General features: G+C 45.8%; 1 protein-coding gene across 4 annotated transcripts in view; it reads left to right on the top strand.

Annotated features, from left to right (window-relative positions):
* ZFAT (zinc finger and AT-hook domain containing) overlaps nucleotides 1–23609 on the top strand; it is a 205147-nt gene that overhangs the window by 25248 nt on the left and 156290 nt on the right. For 3 of the 4 annotated variants that reach the window (XM_079134761.1, XM_079134762.1, XM_079134764.1), the window contains exon 2: nucleotides 4028–4204. In XM_079134761.1, coding sequence (XP_078990887.1) covers nucleotides 4028–4204 — 177 coding nt within the window. Of the gene's footprint in view, nucleotides 1–4027; nucleotides 4205–22570; nucleotides 23429–23609 lie in introns of those variants that run through there. The other variant, XM_079134763.1, reaches the window with a different exon arrangement.

The following is a 23609-nucleotide window of genomic DNA, read 5'->3' as shown; positions in this document are numbered from 1 at the left end:
CAGACAGTAGGCATTTCTTGGAGCTGCTTAGCCTGTGGCCGATTGGCCCTTGTAGCTCTGTTGGGGTCAGGAGGCACAGAAAAACTTGAGCACGCCATTATCTTGCCGTACCTCGGGTCGGAGGTGGTGAACTGCCTGTCTCCTCTTAGCTTCCAGCCTTCCTGTGTTTGTCTGATCTGTAACATCAGATTCTTCAGCTGTTCTCGGTAAGAGGAGTGGGAGAGCTCACCTACCCCGTCCTTAGGGAACGCTCTGCCAGGGCAGTTGGGAGAGTGAGTGCTGGGCCGTGGGTGCTGCTGTGCAGGCTGCAGGGTCCTCCCTCCCGTGTTGGCCTCTGACTTGAGGCTGAGGTCTGGGGAGGAGTCCCTCCGCAGGCCAGCACCAGCATGCACTTGTGCTGCCCTGACCAAAGCACTGGCCACCCATGGCCATGCATTGTCGGCTCACAGCGGTCTCCAGAGTTGGAGGGGTCCAGTTCCCCTGGATCCATGGACTCATTCCAGTTCATGGCCACCTTCTGGGAGGGGCAGGGCAGTGCCCTTGTTCACCCCAGGGTTCCCAGGGCAGGCAGGAGACCAGAGGTCCCGATAGGACCTGGCTGTTCCTGCAGTCAGAGGTCAGAAGCGAGGACCAGTTTGTGTACTTAAAGTTTTCCTTTTTATAGTACAGAGTAGCTGCTTAAAACCGGCAGATCATTCATAGCAATCACACGCCCAGACCAAACTGCTGTGATTGTTCTTGTTCTGAGTACGTCATTTTCCCCTTGAATTCTTTTGATAAGGATGAGAGCACAGTAATTGGACCTAGAAATGCATCCAAATTATAGCATCTTCATCAGAATTAGCTGACAACATAATTATGATGGTATTTCAGGGCGCATACATTTTTTCATATTAGTCCACTATAAAAAATGGAAGTAGTGCCTTGGTTGCTGTTTTGGCAGCTTAACAATCTTAATACCTGGGGGATGCAGCACCCTCCAGTGCCTTCTGTGTGCCTGGCATTCTGTGGTACTGCTTGGGCACATCTCTACGGGGCACACTGTTGCCCTCCACGTCGGGCCCTCGTGTTGAAGAGGGTGCACTGTGTGCTTTGCGCTGACTTCTGGGACAGCGGTTTTTGCAGATGAGATTGGTCGCCAACAAGCCCACGGCACTCTTGTGCTCGGGGTGATGTCCTGCCTGCTGGGCCTGACTTTTTCTGAAGACTGCGTCTGGGCCTGCATCTCTGCTGTCAGCCCTGGACAGGCCTCTCTGACTGAAGTCTGCCCCTCCGTGTGCCAGTGCTGGGAGTTTGCTTCCTCCTTGGTCTGCACATCTGCCTCCTGCAGCTCTGAACTCCACAGTGCCCTGGCTGAGAAGCCTCTCCTGCTCCCAGCGGCCTTTCCTACCCACGACTCCTCCAGGGCCACATCTCAGGTCCACGCCCAGTTATGTGAGGGTCGTTCTAGGTCCCCGTGCTCCTCTCTGCCTCCACCAGGGAACTCCAGGCCTGCCTCTGCCTTGCAGTACTGGACTTGCAGGGGGCACAGGGAAACTCATACTAACTGATAGCAGATGGCTCAGGCCAGACGCCACCTTGGGCTGCCTGGGCCTCGGGCTGTGGAGCAGCTGGATGCTGGCTTATTCACAGCAGCCTCTGAAACCTGGCCATAAATAGATGCACTAGCGTTTGTTTAATCTGCAGTCAGTGCTTGATGTGCCTTTCAACTTGGAGACCCTTCATGGTAGCCATGGGGTCCCTGGAATTTCTGTTGAGTGTTACAGAATTCCCTCCTTCCTGAGTGCATCTGAGGAGCCAGGAATACTCAGAGGCCAGTTGGGAGACAATTTTAGTACAAACTATAAGATGCAGTTGTCCTGTGACACGTCTTTCTCCCAGGTGAGATGGCCTCCCGTAGGCAGGGCCTGGGCCTGTGTCCCAGCTCCTGCGGTGGGACTTGGAGATGTGCTCAGTAGGTGCTTCATGGAGCAGGCCTGGGGTTGGTCTGTGAGGTAGGGCTCTTGTTCTTCTCCATTCAGAATTTCGTTTCAGATGTTGCTAGAACACTCGGCTTGAACTCAGCTAAAATTCTTAGAGTGTGCTTGTGGCCTGTAGCCAAATCCATCTGTATCAAAACCAGGTGGCAAAGCATCTGCCCTCTGCTCCCTGCTGCTGTGACAGGACAGGTCAGTTCTCCCCCCAACCTCAGTTTCCTCATCTGTGGGCTGAGGATGACGCACCCCTTTCTACTTAGATCGGGATTGATGTGGGCACGGCAGGAAGCAGCTGGAGATGATGTGTCCTGGGAAGGAAAGCTCTGCCGGGACCTCTTGTTTGGAAAGCAGGTTTTGGTTCCTCAGGGAAAAAAACATTTCTTGGAAAAAATAAGAGATCAATTGGCGGTTTTTGTGGGAGAGTTTCTCTTTGGTTGGGAAGAGTTGTCTGGGGCCTCTGCCTGCCCTGTGTGTTCCCGGGAAAAGACTTCATGTGCCTTTCTTTCCTTCTTGTCTTCTCTTTCTGGTGGTGGAGAAAAGTGGGGCAGGGAGCGTGGGGAGCGGGCTGCAGAGCCTGTCACTCTAACCTGGAGAGATGCCCATGCTCGCAGGCCCACGGAGAGGGCCAGCAGAGAGCAGAGGGCCGCGACCGCCGGAGGAAGCGGTGGCCTGGGGCCGGGCGCTCTGCACACACCAGCCTACAGTGCCCTCTCCAGGCTCTTCCTGGGTGGGGCAGGAGAGGAGCATCCTGTGGAGCAGAGTTTGGAAGTCACTCCAGTAGACGTTGCTCTGCTCTTGCTGTCTCCGTGAGTAGCCCCTGCCCTGTGTGGATGCTGCCCCCACCCCAGCGTGGACCCTCACACCAGCAGCAGTGAGGCTGGGGTGGGGGAGCCACCTGTGTGGCAGGTGAGGCAGGGGAAGCTGCCCTCTCTCAGCCTCAAGTGACGTAGCAGGTGTGCAACTGTGGAGAAGGGGAGCGGGGGGAGGGGGAGAGCTGCCACTGCCAGAGCTCAAGGGGCCCAGAGATCTGAACTGGCCAGCTGCTTGCCCAGCCTGGACAGAGGGCGTGGTGTAGAAATCCCGAGGGTGGCCTGGCAGGCTGGTTCCCAGGAGGCCCCTGGGCGAGGTCAAGGGGAGCTAGGCAGTGCGCGGAGGTTTCTGGTATTTGCTGGGTGATGTGGGCAGAGCACGTGGAGAGATGGGCTGGGCCTGGGCGCTGTTCCCAGCGTGCCTACTGCGTCCCCGCTGCTCTTCCTGTTTAATTCCCGCCACGGAGGGATTACCGCAGCTTCTCACAGGTCACCCAGGCTTAGAGCTAGGGACGGGGCTTGGGGATTTCACTGGGTCTGTCTGGCTTCAAAGCTGTTGGCTTTTCCATCATATCAATTCCTCCTTTCACTATAATGTAAAAGTAATGACAAAAAAGCCAACTTTTAATTATTCCTGTGCCTTCAATTTAATATTTTGTATGCACCTCTGATTATTTTATCAGATTTGAAGGTGAGTGTTTTGTCCTCACTATGTCTTGCTGCCTCGTATACTGGGAGGAACATAATGGATTGGTGGTCACTGTTTTGTGAACAGAGAGATCATTTAAGTAGGAATTAAGTGGCTTTAAAGAAGCCACGATGCCTAGCCTCCTTGTTTTGATTTTAGTTCCTGAACCAGTCATTGAAAGGTGTCTCAGCTCTAGAGAAGTGCTATTCAGGCCGGTTTTTCATTGCACCTTAATTTGAGAGAGAGTCCAGTGGGAAGACTAAGGTACTTAACTGCTATCAGTGTGGTGGTTTATTTGAGGGCAGCATTTAACTTCTCAGGTTCCACGGACTGGGGTCTGGGCACTTGAGCAGGTCTGGGCAGAGGGAGGTCCACGTGAGCCATCTGACGAGGGCTGAGGCTCCAGCACGCTGAAGAAAGAACCCGGGATGAGAGGGAGACTCGCTGGAGGCTGGCATTTGTTTGGAAGGGCAGTGGCTGGCATTTTCTCTGGCCATTGGGAGTGATAATTTATGTGAAGACAAAATAAAACACTTTCCTTTTTTCTCTTACAGAAAGCACGGCCATCTTCATGTGCAAATGCTGTAATCTCTTCTCGCCAAATCAGTCGGAGCTCCTCTCCCACGTGTCTGAGAAGCACGGGGATGAAGGGGTTAATGCGGATGACATCATCATTCCCCTTCGGCCTCTGAGTACTCCTGAGCCCCCCAACCCAAGCAGGACTGGAGACGGTAAGGGCAGCTGTGTGCAGGGTGGGGGCCTGTTGATGCCCATGTGCTCTCCAGCGTGGAGATGCCAGCTCTGTCGCATGGCCCAGCAGAATCCTGGAAAAATCCAATAACTCTCCAGTTGTAGATCTTCCCGAATGAGGTGTCATCTTTGAACTTCCTCTCCCCAGCCTCTCTAGGGGTTGCTCCAGCACCTGGCTGGTGGATGAACGAATGAATGACAGGAGCCTGCAGGATCTGGTTGTATAGGAACTTGTCCCACAAGGGTGTGTTGCACCCAGCTCTAGCACCCAGCAGTGGAAGTACCAGGAGCAAATGGTGTTCCTTCTCCAAGCCCCACTTTGCTTATCTGAAAAATAAAGACAAACATGCAGATTAAGTCAGGGAATATACCTACCAAAGAAGATACAGGAGACAGTAAAAGGAGGCTGTTGTTAAACTTAATAAATTAGTATGTATAACTTTAGAGCATTTCCAAAATGATCGCATGAACCTGGAGCAGGGCTTCAACTTGCAAAGCCCCAGATCATTCAGAGCCCTTCAGGTTCACAGTCAGGATGTAAAGTGAGACTCGTTGGGTGTCCACTGACTGATAGAGATGCAGCAGACGCGTGGACTACAGCAGCCATCCAGGCACTGTAATTAGGTCCCCACAGATGACAAAGAAAATATATAGCCCAGAGGAACAGCAGGCAAGGGCTAGAAAAATCCCTACAAAACTATTTTCATATGATAAGGGACAAGCCAGCCTCCTATGCAGAGACACAGGTATGACAGTAAATGTCCCATTTCAGGATTCATCAGCCACACTGATAATCCAGGTGCTTTTTCCTGGAAATATCCAGACTGGCATTTCTAAACAGGCTGGCTTATTGATGATCTGTCGACACTGTTAACAAGCAGAGACTGCAGACAAAAAATGTTTGGTTAATAAGTCCCCGTGGCCCCTTCCCAGGGTGCTGGAGAGGATCAAGTTGTTGAGGAGTTGGGAAGTTCTGCTGGTTCCTGTTAGTGGCATACGGTAAGAAGCTAAGAGAATCTAGCACCTGAAGCTGGTGTGCAGGTGCACCGGCGTTGATGGCACATAGGTGGCAGTTCTCAGGGTGGCACGTCTACCTCTCCCAACTCAAAGGAAGCAGGGTGAGGTGGCCAGTCCTACGTAATGACACCTCACGCTGCTGCTCACATTCCAAACTCTGCTTTGAGGAAAAAGAGAGGAGGAAGATTTCTGTGGGGTAGGAAGAGTCAGTCTCTGCCACATGCCAGGGTCTCTAGTTCAGAACCTCCTGGTGCCTGCCCGCCGTGGGGCAGGTAAGGCCTGGAGTCTTGCCCAGGGAGGGGCTGCTGGCCTGTGTCCCCAGGACCTCCCCTGCTGGCCTGTGTTCCCAGGACCTCCCCTGCTGGCCTGTGAAGAGTGCAGCTTCCAGACAGAGGACCCAGGTCTTTAGTCACCAACCTGGAGCATTTGGGTGCCTGCCTCTGGGGTTGAACTTGGATGAACTCAGAAAAATGGCCGTTTGCTTCTGTCACATGCCTATGGCAGAGGGAAGCCTTGTGGTTAGCAGAGAAAGAGCTTTGAGGGTGACTCTTGCCAAAGCTCTTAGTTCCCTCTTTATTCGTATCTGCTTGTTAAGATTTTCTTCTTACCACAAGATGTAAATGAAAGTAATCCTACCTTTTTCTTTCTTTAGTGAATAAGGACTTGACAAATGATAAGGCAGATAGAATCTCACATGGAGTTTCTTGTAGGTGTTTTCTGGGTGTGTCCCCTCCTCCCCGGTGCTGGTGACAGGCCTAGCCACCACTCAGGAGCTCTTTCTCTTCCTGGTGATCTGCCCTCTCTCTCACCCCCGCAGCCCACGTGCCCACTCCTCCCCTTGTGACCTTCCATTTGCAGCCCCGGAGCCCTGCTGCTGGGGGAGCTGTGGTTGTGGGGTGCAGAGCCCCCCTGTGCGGGAAGCCCGTGCAGGTGTCTTCCTGGCCTCCCCTGCAGTTCTTCAGGGCCATTTGCTGTGGGAGCCCTCGAGGCCCTGTGTGGTCGCTGGCTCTTCTCCGGCCTCCCGGGACCCCACGCCTTCCTGGTTGTGCACACGCTGTCGTCGTCTTATGTCGTTTTGTAAGGGACTGTCCTGAGGAGGGGCTTTGGGCTACGGTGTCTGGCTTTTCCACCCAGCGTCAAGTGGCCAGGATTCGTCAGTGTTGTCACGTGTCAGGCCTTCGCTCCTTTCCATGGTGAGAGATACTTGGGTGGTGGAGGTTCCACTCTTCGTCCATCTGCTCATCTGCTGATGGACAGTCCCTTGTCCCCACGGTGGCTGTGGTGAGCCCTGTGCCTGTGAGCACCTCTGCAGGTTGCTCTGTGGATGTGTGTTTTCACTTCTCTTGAGTGTATGTCAAGGAAAGGGATTGCTGGGACCTGTGGCCATTCTCTGTTAAAGTTCTGAGGCCTGTCAAACTATTTTCCATTGCAGACACACCATTTTACATTCTCCTCAGTGATACAGAGCCCACTTTCTTCACACTCCTGACAACATTTATTGATTCTCACATTTTTAATTACAGCCATCCTAGTGGGTGTGAACTGGGGTCTCATTGTGATTTAATGTGCATTTCCTTGATTACTAAGGACCTTGAAGGTTTGGAGGTTATCCATTTTGAATCCATTTTTGCATACGGCATGAGGGAGGGATTCCGATTCATTGTTTGGCATCTGGCTTCTGGTCATCTGGCGCCATTTGTTGATGGTGCTGCCCTTCCCTGTTGAGTGGTCTGGGCCCTCACCCAGTGATCTGCCCGTCCTCCTACCTCTGCCAGGCAGTGCAGTGGTTAGTGTGAGTGATCCGGCCTCGCTTTCTTCCTCAAGATTGGTTTGGCTTTTCAGGCTCTCCCTCAGCTCCTTAAGAATTCCAGGATCAGTTTGTCCATTTCTTCAAAAACGGAAGTTGAAATTTTAATATAGTGCTTGCGTTGGGTGTGTAGATCGGTTTGGGTGCTACCTCATATATACACCTTCAATTCATGAGCGTGGCTGGAGTTCCATTTATTTAGATCTTTACATTTCTCTCAATAGCGTTTAGTAGTTTTAGTGTACAAGTATTATACCTCCATGACTACTTTTATTTATAAGTGTTTTATTCTTCTTAATACTATTGTAAGTATATTGTTTTATTTTCAAATCGTTTATTGCTGACTTATAAATGCAGCTATTTCTGGTCTTTTATCCTGTGTTCAACCTTGATGAATCTGTTTATTGATCTAATTTTTTTTAGCGGATTCCTTCGGGATGTGTGTATCTATATATGATCTTGTCAGTCTGTGGGTAGAGATAGTTCCGTTTCTTTCTTTTCAATCTGGATGCCGTTTGTGTTTCATTTTCTTGCTCAATTTCCCTGGCTAAATCTCCAGTATAATATTAAATAGAAATACTAAAAGTAAACATCCTGTATCCTTGTCTTGTTCCTGACCTTAGGGGGAAAGCATCCAGTTTTTAGCATTATTACATTAGCTGTTTTTTTTTTTTTTTTTTCTTTTCTTGATAGTTTCATTAGGAAGAGGAGGTTCCTTCTATTCTTTGTTGAATTTTTAAAATCATAAAATGGATTTTGTAAATTTTGTAAAATGCTTTTTCTGTATCTGTTGAAATCATGTTTAAAAAAAAATCCATTCTACCAATATTGGTGGATTTTCACAGGTTGAGTGCCCTTGATTCCTGGGATAAATCTTTTTGATCATGTTGCATGATCCTTTTAGTAAAATATGCTGCTCAATTTGGTTTGCTACTGTTTTTCTGAAGATATTTGTGTCTATATCCATAGTATATTGGTCTAAATTCTTTTCTCTGATGTCTTTGGTTCTGGTGTCATGGTAATAGTGGACTTATAGAATGGCTATTCTCTTTTATGTTTTGGAAAAGTTTTAAAGTATTAAGTATTAGTTTTAATTTTTTCAACTTGTTAGAATTCACCAGTAAAGCCATTTAGGCCTATTTTTCTTTTCTTTTCCTTTCCATTGGGAAGTCCTCCCTTCCTCTGCTTGAGTACCCCCCAGGAGTACTTTACGACTGAGAAAAGTACCTTTTTATTTCTTATTTGTAGTTGTAGAGGCTGGTCTTGAGCTTAGGATCCTTCTGCCTTAGCCTCCTGAGTAGCTGAGATTGCCTGGCTTCCACTGGGCAATTCTGATTACTAATTCAGTCTTTCTACACATTAGAGGTGTATACACATCTTCTATTCTTAAATTCAATAGTTTGTATCTTTCTAGGAAAATTTCCATATTATCTGGATTATCTAGTTTGTTGGTGTACAGTTATTCATTCATAGTATTCCCTTATAATTTTTTTGACTTGTCAGGTTGATAGTAATATCTGCTTTTTCATTTTAGCAATTTGAATGTTATCTCCATTTTCTTGGTGAGTTTAGTTGAAGATTTACCATTTTCCTTGATTTTTTTTTTTTGAGTTTTATTTTACCATTCTTTTTTTTTATTTTTTTTTTATTTTTATTTTTTTTAATCTTTTTTTTATTGTAAACAAATGGGATACATGTTGTTTCTCTGTTTGTACATGGCGTAAAGGCATACCATTTGTGTAATCATAAATTTACATAGAACAATGTTGTTTGATTCATTCTGTTATTTTTTCCCTTCCCCCCACCCCTCCCACCCCTCTTTTCCCTCTATACAGTCCTTCCTTCCTCCATATTGCCCCCCTCCCTAACCCTAACTCTAACCCTAATACTAACCCTTCCCTCCCCCCCATTATGTGCCATCCTCCACTTATTAGCGATATCATTCGTCCTTTGGCTTTTTGAGATTGGCTTATCTCACTTAGCATGATATTCTCCAATTTCATCCATTTGCCTGCAAATGCCATAATTTTATCATTCTTTATGGCTGAGTAATATTCCATTGTATATATATACCACAGTTTCTTTATCCACTCATCAATTGAAGGGCATCTAGGTTGGTTCCACAGTCTAGCTATTGTGAATTGAGCAGCTATGAACATTGATGTGGCTGTATCTCTGTAGTATGCTGATTTTAAGTCCTTTGGGTATAGGCCAAGGAGTGGGATAGCTGGGTCAAATGGAGGGTCCATTCCAAGTTTTCTAAGGAATCTCCACACTGCTTTCCAGAGTGGCTGCACTAATTTGCAGCCCCACCAGCAATGTATGAGTGTACCTTTCTCCCCACATCCTCGCCAACACCTGTTGTTGCTCATATTCTTGATAATTGCCATTCTAATTGGGGTGAGATGGAATCTTAGGGTGGTTTTGATTTGCATTTCTCTTATTACTAGAGATGTTGAACATTTTTCCATATGTTTGTTGATTGCTTGTAGATCTTCTTCTGTGAAGTGTCTGCCCATTTCCTTAGCCCATTTGTCGACTGGATTATTTGTATTCTTGGTGTAGAGTTTTTTGAGTTCTTTATAGATTCTGGAGATTAGTGCTCTATCTGAAGTATGATTGGCAAAGATATTCTCCCACTCTGTAGGCTCTTTCTTCACATTGCTGATAGTTTCCTTTGCTGAGAGAAAGCTTTTTAGTTTGAATCTATCCCAGTGATTGATTCTTGCTTTTATTTCTTGTGCTATGGGAGTCCTGCTAAGGAAGTCTGGTCCTAGACCAACAAGGTGAAGATCTGGACCTACTTTTTCTTCTACTTTTTCTGCAGGGTCTCTGGTCTGATTCCGAGGTCCTTAATCCATTTTGAGTTTAGTTTCGTGCATGGTGAGAGATATGGGTTTAGTTTCATTCTGTTGCATATGGATTTTCAATTCTCCCAGCACCATTTGTTGAAGAGGCTATCTTTTCTCCATTGCATATTTTTGGCACCTTTGTCTAGTATGAGAAAATTGTATTTATTTGGGTTTGTGTCTGTGTCCTCTATTCTGTACCATTGATCTACCTTTCTATTTTGGTACCAATACCATGCTGTTTTTGTTACTATTGCTTTGTAGTAGAGTTGAAGATCTGGTATTGCAATACCCCCTGTTTCACTCTTCCTGCTAAGGATTGCTTTAGCTATTCTGGGTTTCTTATTCTTCCAGATGAATTTCATAATTGCTTGCTCTATTTCTGTAAGGTACGTCGTTGGGATTTTAATTGGAATTGCATTGAATCTGTATAGCACTTTAGGTAGTATGACCATTTTGACAATATTAATTCTTCCTATCCAAGAACATGGAAGATCTTTCCATCTTCGAAGGTGTTCTTTAATTTCTTTCTTTAGTGTTGTATAGTTCTCATTGTAGAGGTCTTTCACCTCTTTTGTGAGATTGATTTCCAAGTATTTTATTTTTTTCGAGGCTATATTCCTAATTTCTCTTTCTGAAGATTCATCACTTATGTATAAAAATGCGTTGGATTTATGAGCATTGATCTTGTAACCTGCTACTTTACTGAATTCACTTATGAGTTCTAAGAGTTTTCTGGTGGAATTTCCAGGTTCCTCTAAATATATAATCATGTCATCAGCGAACAGGGATAGTTTGAGTTCTTCTTTTCCAATTCGTATCCCTTTAATTTCTTTGGTTTGTCTAATTGCTCTGGCCAGAGTCTCAAGAACGATGTTGAATAGAAGTGGTGAAAGAGGGCATCCCTGCCTTGTTCCAGTTTTTAGGGGGAATGCTTTCAGTTTTTCACCATTTAGAATGATATTAGCCAAGGGCTTAGCATAAATGGCCTTTACAATGTTAAGGAATGTTCCCACTCTCCCTATTTTTTCTAGTGTTTTGAGCATGAAGGGGTGCTATATTTTATCAAATGCTTTTTCTGCATCTATTGAAATAATCATGTGATTCTTGACTTTAAGTCTATTGATATGGTGAATGACATTTATTGATTTCCTGATGTTGAACCAACCTTGCATCCCTGGGATGAAACCAACTTGATCATGGTGCACTATCTTTTTAATATGTTTTTGTATGCGATTTGCTAAAATTTTGTTGAGAATTTTTGCGTCGATGTTCATTAAGGATATTGGTCTGAAATTTTCTTTCCTTGATGAGTCTCTGTCTGGTTTAGGTATCAGCGTGATATTGGCTTCATAGAATGAGTTTGGGAGGGTTCCCTCCTCTTCTATTTTATGGAATACTTTGAGAAGTATTGGAATGAGCTCTTCTTTAAAGGTTTTGTAGAACTCAGCTGAGAACCCATCTGGTCCCGGACTTTTCTTTTTTGGTAGGCTTTTGATGACTTCTTCTATTTCAGTACTTGAAATTGGTCTATTTAAATTGTGTATGTCCTCCTCGTTCAGTTTAGGCAATTCATATGTCTCTAGAAACCTGTTGATGTCTTCGAAATTTTCTATTTTGTTGGAGTATAGATTTTCAAAATAGCTTCTAATTATGTTTTGTATTTCAATCCTGTCTGTTGTGATATTTCCTTGTTCACTCCGAATTTTAGTGATTTGGGTTTTCTCTCGTCTTCTCTTTGTTAGTGTGGCTAAAGGTTTATCAATTTTGTTTATTTTTTCGAAGAACCAACTATTTATTTTGTCAATTTTTTGTATTGTTTCTTTTGTTTCAATTTCATTGATTTCAGCTCTGAGTTTAACTATTTCCTGTCTTCTACTACTTTTGGTGCTGTTCTGTTCTTCTTTTTCTAGGGCTTTGAGCTGTAGTGTTAGGTCGTTTATTTGTTGAGTTTTACTCTTTAATTAAATGCGCTCCATGAAATAAATTTCCCTCTAAGTACTGCTTTCATCGTGTCCCAGAGATTTTGATATGATGTTTCTTTGTTCTCATTTACCTCTAAGAATTTTTTAATTTCCTTCCTAATATCTTCTGTTATCCATTCATCATATAATAGCATATTGTTTAATCTCCAGATGTTGGGAAAGTTTCTGTGTTTTACTCTTTCATTTATTTCTAACTTCAATCCATTATGATCTGATAGAATACATGGTTGTGTCTCTATCTTCTTGTATTTGCTAACATTAGCTTTGTGGCATAATATATGGTCTATTTTAGAGAAGGATCCATGTGCTGCTGAGAAGAAAGTGTATTCGCTCTTGGTTGGATGGTATATTCTATAAATGTCCGTTAAGTCTAAATTATTGATTGTGTTATTGAGATCTATGGTTTCTTTGTTCAATTTTTGTCTGGAAGATCTGTCCAGTGGTGAGAGAGGCGTGTTAAAATCACCTAGTATTATTGTGTTATGGTCTATTTGGTTTCTGAAATTGAGAAGGATTTGTTTGACATACATGGATGAGCCACTGTTTGGGGCATAGATGTTTATGATTGTTATATCTTGCTGATTTATGCTTCTCTTAAGCAGTATGAAATGACCTTCTTTATCCCTTCTGACTAACTTTGGCTTGAAGTCCACATTATCTGAAATGAGGATGGATACTCCAGCTTTTTTGCTGAGTCCATGCGCATGGTATGTTTTTCCCTATCCTTTCACCTTTAGTCTATGGGTATCTTTTTCTATGAGGTGAGTCTCTTGCAGGCAACATATTGTTGGATCTTTCTTTTTAATCCAATCTGCCAGTCTATGTCTTTTGATTGATGAATTCAGGCCATTAACATTCAGGGTTATTATAGAGATATGATTTGGTTTCCCGGTCATTTGGTTCATTTTTTAAATTTTATTTATTTATTTGTTTGACACAACTTGTTTCCTCCTTTATTTGACAATTCCTTTAGGATAATTCCTCCCTTTGCTGATTTGCTTCTTTGTTTTTCATGTCTTCGTCATGGAATATTTTGCTGAGAATGTTCTGTAATGCTGGCTTTCTTTTTGTAAATTCTTTTAGCTTTTGTTTATCATGGAAGGATTTTATTTCATCGTCAAATTTGAAGGTAAGTTTTGCTGGGTATAAGATTCTTGGTTGGCATCCATTTTCTTTCAGGGCTTGAAAAATGTTGTTCCAGGCCCTTCTAGCTTTTAGGGTCTGGATTGAAAAATCTGCTGAAATCTGTATTGGTTTCCCCCTGAATGTAATTTGGTTCTTTTCCCTCGCGGCCTTTAAAATTCTGTCTTTATTTTGTATGTTAGGTATTTTCATTATAATGTGCCTTGGTGTGGGTCTGTTGTAATTTTGTGTATTTGGAGTCCTGTAAGCCTCTTGAACTTGATTTTCCATTTCATTCTTCAGATTTGGGAAATTTTCTGATATTATTTCATTGAATAAATTGTTCATTCCTTTGGCTTGTTTCTCTAGGACTTCCTCAATCCCAATAATTCTTAAATTTGGCCTTTTCATGATATCCCATAGTTCTTGTAGATTCTGTTCATGATTTCTTACCATCTTCTCTGTTTGTTCAACTTTGTTTTCAAGGTTAAATATTTTGTCTTCAATGTGTGAGGTTCTGTCTTCCAGATGTTCTATCCTATTGGATATGCTTTCTATGGAGTTCTTAATTTGGTTTATTGTTTCCTTCATGTCAAGGATTTCTGTTTGTTTTTTTTCAATATCTCTAACTCTTAATTGAAATGATCTTTTGCTTCCTGTATTTGCTCTTTTAATTGTCGATTGGTGCGATCATTCAATGCTTGCATTTGCTCTTTCATCTCATCATTCAGTGCATGCATTTGCTCTTTCTTCTCTCATTTGCTTCCCTGATCATTTTAATTATGTACATTCTGAACTCCTTTTCTGTCATTTCTTCTGCCATGCTGTCATTGGGTTTTATTGATGTAACATCTAGATTTGTTTGCAGCATTTTCTTTCCTTGTTTTCTCATATTGTTCAGGTATCAGTGGACCGCTGAGATATTGCAGATTTCTTTTATTGACTTCCAGTGTCCCTGACGATTTCTATATATATCCCCCCTTAGCCTTCAGTAGGCTGAAGTCTTGGAGGAAGTTGATAATGCGGTGCTCCACAAGGAAGCTGCTTCTCTAGGAGTGGTGGCCTTCAGGTGGGGTATAATCCCTGCTAGTGGGCAGAGGTGCCTCCACTTGTTGACCAATGGTCTTCCAAAAGGGACGTAGGCTGCGGGCTGAGGCAAGGCCTGTTTGGGCCTGAGTCTCTGGTTTTACCGTCCTTGTGGGGAAACCTCACCCGGCAGGGAAGACTCACCCAGTGGGGAGGTCTCGCTGGTCAGTTCCCTCCTAGAGGTTCCCCTCAATTTATAGCTACCGCCTGGGCTGGGCTGCCTTCCTCTGCAAAGTTCCCAGGGGCCCGGCCCTACCTCCTGGGCCTGGGAGCCTCACCCTTCGCAGATGAATCTCCTTAGGCTGCCCCTCCTCAGAGAATCTGTCCGCAGGCCTGGAACCTTCGTTCCGCCCTAAGCCTGTCTCTGTGCGGCTCTTCCACCAAAAAGCCTCCTAGATCCTGGGACCCTGTTCTGCACCTAATCGCCTGGCTATGCGGTCACTCCTCTGAGCAGCCACCTGGGGCCCCGTACAATCGCTCTGAGTCCCAGAGACCCGCCACACGCCTCTTCCTCCAGACAGCCGCCCAGTATTCTGGTGCGGTCACTAGGGGTCCAGGAAACTCACTGCGTGCCTCCACTTCCCACCAACCACCCGTAGCCCTGGGCAATCAATCACTCCGAGTCGAAGTGACCCTCCCCGTTCCTCCTCCTTCTCCAGATAACCCCCCGGGTGTTCAGGAGTGGTCGCTCTGAGTGGCTCTGAATCCACGTGACCCGCTACACGGGTCCTCTGGGCAGCCGCCCGGAGCTCTGGTGCGGTTACTGAAGACCAAGCAACCCACCGTACTCCTCCTCCAGGCAGCCCCCCTGTTCAGGAGCGGTTGCTTTAAGTCCAAACAACTCACCACTCGCCTTCTCCTCTGAGCAGCCGCCTGGATCGCTAATGCAGTCACTGCGAGTCCAAACGACGCGCCGCGCTCCTCCTCCTCCTCCTACTACTCCTCCGGGCAGGCCCCGGGGTTCAGAAGTGGTCTGAGTCCAAACAGCTCACCACGCAGCTTCTCCTCTGGCAACTGCCTGTAGCTCTGGTGTAGTCACTCTGAATCCAAGCGGCCACGTTCCTCCTCCTCCTCCTCAGAGCAGGCCCTGGTGTTCTGAGTCCACACAGCTCTCCTCGCCACTCCTCCCCTGGGCAGCCGCCGGAGCCCCAGTGGTTGCTCCGAGTCCCAGCGGTGTGCTGAGCGGCCTCCTTTACGGCGCTCCCAGTTGTCCGTATTCACTGCTCCAGCGGGGGGAGGGGCGTCTCGCCGGCAGCTCTACTTCACAAAGTTCCCTGCGTTCCGGGACCACCGTCCCATCCGGGACGCCTTCCCAACGGGTGAGAGTCACCCGGCTGCTTTGAGTTGGTCCCAAGTGTCTCAATATCTCCTCTTTTGAATCCTGAGTCCTGGAGCAACATGAAATGCAGCCACCCTCTAGGCCGCCATCTTGAAACCTCCTCCTTGATTTTTTCAAAACTGGTTTTGCTGACTTTTTCTTTTGTTTTTCCATGTTTCTATTTCATCTCCTTCTACTCTAATTTTTATTATTTATGTCTTTTTTCTTGCTTTGAGTCTAGTGTGTTTCTGTTTCTTAAGCTGGAAGGGAGGCTGTTGATTTCAGACCTTTTTGTTTTCAAAACATGTTGTCTCTCCCATCTTTATTGAAGCATTATTGACAAAATCGTACAGATTTAAGATGTGCATTGTGATGATTTGATATATATTATGATATTATCACAGTGAAATTAGTTAAAATGTCTGCCACTGTACCTAATAATGATGTGTGTGTGTGTGTGTGTGTGTGTGTGTGTGTGTAATGAGTACATTAGAAATCTGCTCTCCCTCACCTCCCATTCTCTGGTAGCCAGCATTCTGCAGTCTGTTTTTGAGTTTGAAGTCTTTTATATTGCACATGTAAGTGAGATCATGAAGTCTTCTCTTTCTCTCTCTTATTATACCCAGTATAATGCACTTAGGGATCATTCGTGTCCTCACAGAGGACAGAATTTTCTATTTTTGTATGACTGGACCTTATCTGTCTGTATCTACCTGTTTTCTTTATCCATACATTAATGGACACTTAGGTTGTTCCCACGTCTTGAGTATTGCAAATCATATGTAATGAAAATGAGAGCGCAGGTATCTCTTCCACCTATTGATTTAGTTTCCATTTTCAGGGTATCCAGAAGTGGTATTGCTAGACTGTATAGTGTTACATTTTTATTTTTACGCCACTTTCATGTTGTTCTCCATAATGGTATGTTGATTTATACTCCCAGATCCTCGTGACATTTGTTTTCTTTTGCTGTTTTGATAATAGCCCTTACCACCTTCACAGGTGTGAGGTCATAGCTTGTTGTGATTTTAGTTTTTTGATGATTAGTTATGTTGAACACCTTTTCATGTACCCATTGGCTATTTTTATGTCTTTTTTGAGAAATACATAATCAGTTCCTTTGCACATTTTAATCAGATTATTATTTTTAATTTTTTGCTATCAAATTGTATGACTTCCTCATAACCTCTTACTGTATATACTGTTTGACAATATTTTTTTTTTCTCATTCTTAAGTTGCTTTTAATTTTGTTAACTTTTCAGAAGGTTTGTTGATCTGATAACCGAGCTGGCTGCTAAACTACTAACAGGCAGGTAGTGTATACAGAGTGGAAACCCTGCACAGAGGGATAAATCATGTCCCAGGCGGGCCAGAGCTGATCAGTGAGAGATTTCATCATGCTTCTCAGAATGGTGTGGAATTTAAAACTCACAAACTATTTAGCTCTGGAGTTTTTTTTTTTTTTAATTTTGTATTATGAGACTGCAGTTGCTCATGGGTAATTGAAACCATGGGAAGCCAACCGTGGATTAGGGGGATGACAGCATAGGCAAGTCCTTTCCACTGAGCTACTTTTATATCTTGTTTTCCTTTATTAAATAATTCGCTTGTGCCTTGAATTCTTCCTGAATGCATTTTCTCGTTTTCTGTTGTGCATACTGGAAGATTAATTGCCTGTGTAGTTTAATTTTAAAAAGTATTTCTTAAGACTTTAATTAAACTCAGCCTCTTATAGAAGAAAATTTCTTCAAAAGTCTTTCATTAAGAACCTCAAGCCCTACTTTTCTTTGTGGAAGTCCATAAAATTTGAGGCTTGTGGAGGCTTCGTTTCTCTCTAATGATTTCCATTCAGGTTTAACCTTCACAATTCATTTTAACTTGAGAGATACTTGAAATGGTTTAATTAAACTTTTAACTGAGTAGTAATTGATTTATTATTTTGGTCTCCCTTTAGAACATGGAGGTTCCTAAATCCTCTGGTTTATTTTATAGCCTTTTAATCTTTTTGGCTCCAGTAGGAAGTGGTCTACACAATGACCTTTCCTTTCCCCCCCTTCCTAATCAAATTTTGGCTGTGGTCCAAGCAGAAATTGCCTGATGAACTGAACTCTCTCTCCTTGTGTCTGTGAGTACGTAGTGCAGATGTGCGAGCGTGTGTTGAGTGTGCGCAGCGGGCCCTGGGAGCCAGCGCGTTTGTGTGTGCATGTGCGCGCTGGTCTCCTGGCTCTGCGCAGGCTGCCAGCTTGCTGAAGGGAGAGTCGTGTGGGTCCCTGGGAGCCTTGTTTTGGCTCTTCCATTTCCCCCTTTCAGATCCTCAGTAGAAACTTTCCCCTTCTTTCTGTTACTTCCCTTCGCTTGCCCTCTTCCACTTCTCTGTTCACTCCCTGTTGACTGAGGGCCCACTCTGCCTGGGTGCTGTGCTCGGTGCTGGGGGTGCCGGCCCAGGCAGTGCCTGTGTGGGTGCCTCTCACCTGCTGGATGGCAAGTTGACCAGGAGGCCCCATGTGCAGTGGATGAGTGCTTCCATGGGGTCAGCCTGGGTGGGCTCCTGAAGTGGGTCACTCATTCTGGCTTGAGGGTAAAAAGAGGCTTCCCAGGGGGAGTATCTAAATTGAGGTCACCGTGTTGTCTCTTCTGGAGATTTGCCACAAATGAAGTCATGTGAGTCTACTAGGGATGCTGTACTGCTTGTTCTAGTAGCGGCCGGGGCCTCAGCCTGCCTGGGTTGGCACTGTGGTTGTAGAGGAAAGGGCACACATCCTGGAGTCCCATAGACTGGGTCCTAGTCCTGGGGCTTTCGCATGGCTGCAGGGCCTTGTTGGGCACACACAGAGCCCCTACAGGTCGCAGGAGGTACCTGTTCTGGATGAGCCAGTCACAGGTATTTCCGGGTGAACATGCATGAAAGGTGTGCAGGACTGATGCAGCCAGTGCCTGAGCCTGAAGCTTGGCGGGTGCACGTCGGCCCTGGAGGGTCCTCCAGGCTGCGACTCTTGTCATCTGTCGCAGCCTGACAAGATACTGGCCTTTTTCAAGGATCTGAGGCAAGTACATGTTCTCGCATGCCACTGTAGCAGCCTTGTGTGCAGTTTGCGGTGAGTGCTCAGTTCATGGTAAACCTGCCCCCTCCCCTGCATCCAGTGCTCTTTCATGCCAGGAGCTGTCACATTGAGGTGCGTAGCTGTCTGAGACTGTCGTTTTCCTGTAGAACTTGGAGGTCAGCTGGTGTTAGTTCTCTGCTCTGTTAATTGCACCAATCAAAGGACTTGCTCTCTAGCTTAGTTGTGAAGCTCGATGACTGAGGCAAACAGGTCCAGGTTCCAATCCTGCCGCTGGCCCTGTTCAGTTCTGTGAACTTTGAGCAGATTAGTTATTCTTTGTGTGCCTCAGTGTTCTTGCCTGTGTAAAAGGGACAATACTAAGGGTACCCTTGGGTATTAAATGAGGAAATCAATGTGAAATGCTTGGCAGTGGTGCCTGAGGTCTGGTTGCTCCATCGTGATTGGTTACTGCCGTCATTTATGAGGCATTTCCACTGAGGGCTGATGGAGCCCGGAAGCCTTGCCCTCAGAGCCTGGTGCTGCAGAGCAGGATGCAGCCTGACCCACAGAGGGCTGTGCTTCCTGCAGACCCCAGAGGCTCACACTTCCTCTTCTGATAAATGATTCATCGTCTCTCCTAGTGCTTCTTGGACTTTGGAAGTAAATGCCAGGGAGATTGACTGTCAGGGCTCTAAAATATTAGTGTTTCATGTTCTTCTGAAATTCTGAGCTGGTGTGACTGGAGATTGAGTTGCCAAGTGAGAGCACCCAGAGGCTGGCGTATCTGTGACCTTAGGCAGAAGAAAATTCACGTGCACTTAATTCTATATTGGATTTCTCTGTGTATGAGCTATTATAAAATGAAGAAATCAAGGAAAAAACATGCACCAAATCAGAATAACAAGAATGCATGTACATCAAGGAATCATGTGATCCAACAGTGGACTGGCTAGGAAGAGAAGTACCAAATCAGGATATTAAGGACCATGGCCAGAATAATAAAAGGTTCTTGTTTTATCAGTCACCTCAGTACTGTCCTCAGTATGACAGCAGATCACTGTTATCAACAGTGACTCTGTAAAATTGGGGCAGTCTGTGTTTATTCTTCACATTGGAAACTGAGGCTCAGAGGAGATTTGAATCCAGGTTTGTGTAACTCCAAGTGAGTGTTCTCTGTGCCATGCACACTCTCTCCTTTAAAATATGTGGAAATGACCCTCAGTACCCATACTGGGTGTGGCTCAGCAGGACAAGTTTGGCTGGGAATGAGGAAACCCAGGTCCCAGTGCAGCTCAATGGCTCCCTGGAAGGTGTGTCAAGCCACCAGAACATCTGGGCTCCCCTTTCCTCTTCCACTGAAGAAGTTAAGTTTGCTACACTCATCTTATAAGATTTTGAAGAATAAAATGAGATAATAGCAGGGAAGTTGTCTTGCAAACTTGAGTGATGCACACATAAAGAACTTACATTATTAAATTTTGGATTACATTGGGTTATTTTTTCATGATACTCATGTCTTGATCAAGTTAAAAAGATTTTGCTTGATGCTTTCTGTCCCTTGTCAGATCTTTCCTGGAATCTGCAAGGGTAATTATCTGACAAGAGGAAGTTGTCCCCAGACTGTGGATTTACAGCAGGTTCAGATGCACCATGGTTCAACCCCTTTTTTTCTTAATGGAAACTTAGAACATAAGGAATGACTTATTTTCCAAATGTCTCTTTTTCAGTCATCAAACAGTTGATCAAGGTGTTTGCTATTAAATGTCTATTCCATATTCAGCTCCATTTCAGTTCCCGTGGGACCCAGGAATTGAGAGCCTAGTTCAAACTGTAGGGCTTATTGTGCAAGGAGAGGAAAAGGGCAACAATAAGGACACTGTGGGGTCCACGCCCTGATATGCGAGGTCCATGTCACAACGCACTTCAGCTCGGGAGGCCTGTCCTGCTTAAAGCAGCTGGGAACAGCCTTATGGAAGAGACGCTGAAACTTGAACTGGACTGGGAGCGTTGGGATGTGAATTGGGGTTAGGGGTCTGACTGGGACTGAGGAACACAGCCACAGGCAGGGGGACTAGACCAGCAGGTCAGTGAAGAGACAGGGACTGTGTGTCCAGGGGAGGGAGGTCTAGAACATTGCAATGAGGGGTGGAGGGCAAGGAGGGGAGGGGGAGACTCTGTGCCTGTGTGTGTGTGTGTGGCGGGGGGTAGGGTTGTGCCTAGAAGGCTAGTCTGAGTGCACGGGCAAAGTCATCCAGAATGATGGAAGATTCCAGGGCCAGGTAATGACAGGGAGACAGGAAGGAGCTGGAGGCAAGGAGAGCCTGGAGCGGCAGCTTGGAGTCTGGAGTCTGTGTGAAGGCATGGGTTGGCAGTTTTCCTGGGGATGGACAAGGGTTTGCCCTGCAGATGTTTTTATGACAAACTCTCCAGAGTTGAGTGACACCTGAGTACAGGAATTCAGGGAAGAGGAAGAGGAAGTACAGGCAACTAACTCCATCCAAATGTTTGAATTTGGAGCTTGCGCCGTTTTCCTTGCCTGGTTCTAGGATTCTCAGCTCTTTTATAAAATGTGGGTGGTTGACAGCAGCAACGAGTATGCAGTGCTTAAATTATTCCAAGTTCATTTATGAATATTTCATTTTTAGCTAACTAATTGGTCTTGAGGATCTGAATTATGGATGTAGCAAGATGGGAGATTAGTTTTGTCACCGTTGTGTTTGAGGCTTTTCAGAGCTTTCAGGGCTGATTTTGTTTCTTCCTTGACAACCAGATTGCACACGGCTCTTCAGTTTAATTCAGCCAGCGTTATTGGGTCAGGGCACCAGGCGAGGTGCAGACTGCATGAAGCATCAGCAGGACAAGGACTCTGCCTTCAAGGGGTCTCCAGTCTGTGGGAAGGGAGACCTCCAGACAGCTCTGCTGCATGCTGCATGGCACCCTGTGCTGCATTCCCAGGGTGCTGCCAGCAAGCTGTCTTGTGCTCAGTAGGCTCTGCTGCTATTGACTGTGTGCTCAGGTGTGTCCTGGAGAAGATGTGGGAGATCTGCCATGCCAGTTGCCACACCCCAGGGTAGGAGCACGGGGCGCCCCATCACCAAGTCCTTAACAGGCTTCTGACGCCAGCCACAATTCCAGGGGCGTCTCCAGGACCACCTTCTCTGACCAGCTTTCTACAAATTTGGGGATCCCTAAGGGTCTCCTTTAGGCTTGACAATTTGTAAGAAGATTTCACAGAACTAAGGAGAGTTCTACACTTCTTTCTCAGAGAGTCCTAGACACCATCCCCTCCATCTTCAGTGCATAACAACAGCAAGAGAATCTCCATCCAGGAAGCTCACTGGAGCCTTGGCTGTCCAGAGTGTCTGTTGGGCCTCAGTGACATGGCCATGTGGGTCACGACTGCTCTCCAGTGTCTCTGAGGTTGGAGTTGATGCACTTTAGCCAAGGTGCCATGCTCCGAAGCATCATCCATCATCCAGGGGCCAAAGACCCCAGGGAAATACAGACTCTTCCATCCAGAAGGACATCTAGGGGTCTGAAGATCCCTCCCAGTCACCCAGAGCAAGGGCCAGACCTCCCTTTGGGTTAGGTTGATTCTTGACTACACAGCAGTGTCCTGAGAGAGCATTTCAGAGCAGTGGCCTCTTCACAGTGAATACCAGAGTTGATCATGGGGGTTAGATCTGGGCTACAAACTTGAGTAGACTGTTATGAACCATGTTTGTGCAGCTCAGCTGATGTGACATGATGTGGGTGTTTCACAGACTTGGCTAATTCTGCTGCTCTGATATTAACTGCTGCTTCAGTAGGTTGTACATGCTGTTGTGAAGAATAATAATAGGAAAAGTTTTAATGACTTTGAGTAAACACTTTCTCCTTACTCTGTAACTGCATTCCTTCCCTCCCCTGTCCCTCCCTGTGGGGGCTGGTCCTCCTGGAAACACAGCCTTTGTCCTGTTGAAATCCAACCCTGGCGACGGGACCAGGGCTATGGTCTGCTGCTTGTTTCATCTGGTCTCTCCGTGTGCCTTCATGATTTGTAACTGTGCCTGTTGCTTGGCTGAAGAAGGCTCTGGCCTAGACACTCAGCCAACGCAGATCTGCCCTTGGCATTGCACTTCAGCAGAAGCTTTGCTCCTGGAAATCTCTTGCCCCAGGAGGATGGGTGCCTGTCTTCCTGTGTTCACGGGGACCCAGTGCCAAGGTCAGCTGCCTTTCCCAGAGTGCCTGCAGGTGAACTGCTCTTCCCTGTGGACTCTGCCCCCATAGCCTCCCTCTCTGCTGTGAGCAAAGGCCACCCTTTTAATTAAAGGATCTCTGTGGTGCTAGCAATGATGAAGTGGCTGGTGTTTCACTGTGCAGAGCCACAACTTTAGAAAAAGGAGGAAGGTTCCCCACAGATGTCCTCATTCCATAGGCTAGTCTGTAACTGAGATGGTGCCAGGACCCAGAAGTCCTCCCTTTTCTCTGGTGTTCAGATTCAGAGGGCTGCCCAGATGCCATCCTTCAGTCAGACAGATGGCTCTGGCCTTGGGCATTTCAGCCTGGCCAGGAGAGACCCCTGCTTGGCCTCTTTCAGGGGCCCCTCTTAGACAAGTCACATCCCCTGCTTCACTTTGCAGGACTATATATGATGCTCTGCTTCCTGACCCCACTTTGCTCTTACCTTCTACCTTCATTTCAGCAATGAATGACTTAAAAATGAATACTAATTAAGAAGAAATACATGCTGTAAAATGATTTGGAACTTGGCTTTAAAGCAGCTCTGATCATGTCATTTAAATCAGTAGGTCGCTAGGAAACTTGAAAAATATTGTTATTGTCTTTGCCCTATAATTTGTGGCTTTAGATTATAATTATTTTTTCTCTTTCTTACCAGGACAGTTTGACTCCTTGAAATAATCTGAATACTTGTCTGACTCATTAAGAGTATGACAAGCTCAGCAGCATCTGAGAACTCTTGGCAAAGAAGCAGAGAGGTCTGGATTTAAATGGGAGTGGTGGTTAGCGGGGATTTTGGTCTGAGGGCCGACAGCCACAACTTAGTTCCCAAGCTTCACAGAAGGGGCATGTGCAGAGGTTCCCCTGACAGTCCTGAGGCAGAATATCAGAAGATCAACTACCATTAGCATTTAGCCCCAGGGACAGTAGTGCTGGTGG

This window comes from Sciurus vulgaris (genome assembly GCF_902686455.1).
Source record: "Sciurus vulgaris genome assembly, chromosome: 1".
NCBI lineage: Eukaryota > Metazoa > Chordata > Mammalia > Rodentia > Sciuridae > Sciurus > Sciurus vulgaris.
This window is presented reverse-complemented; position numbering and strand designations above follow the sequence as displayed.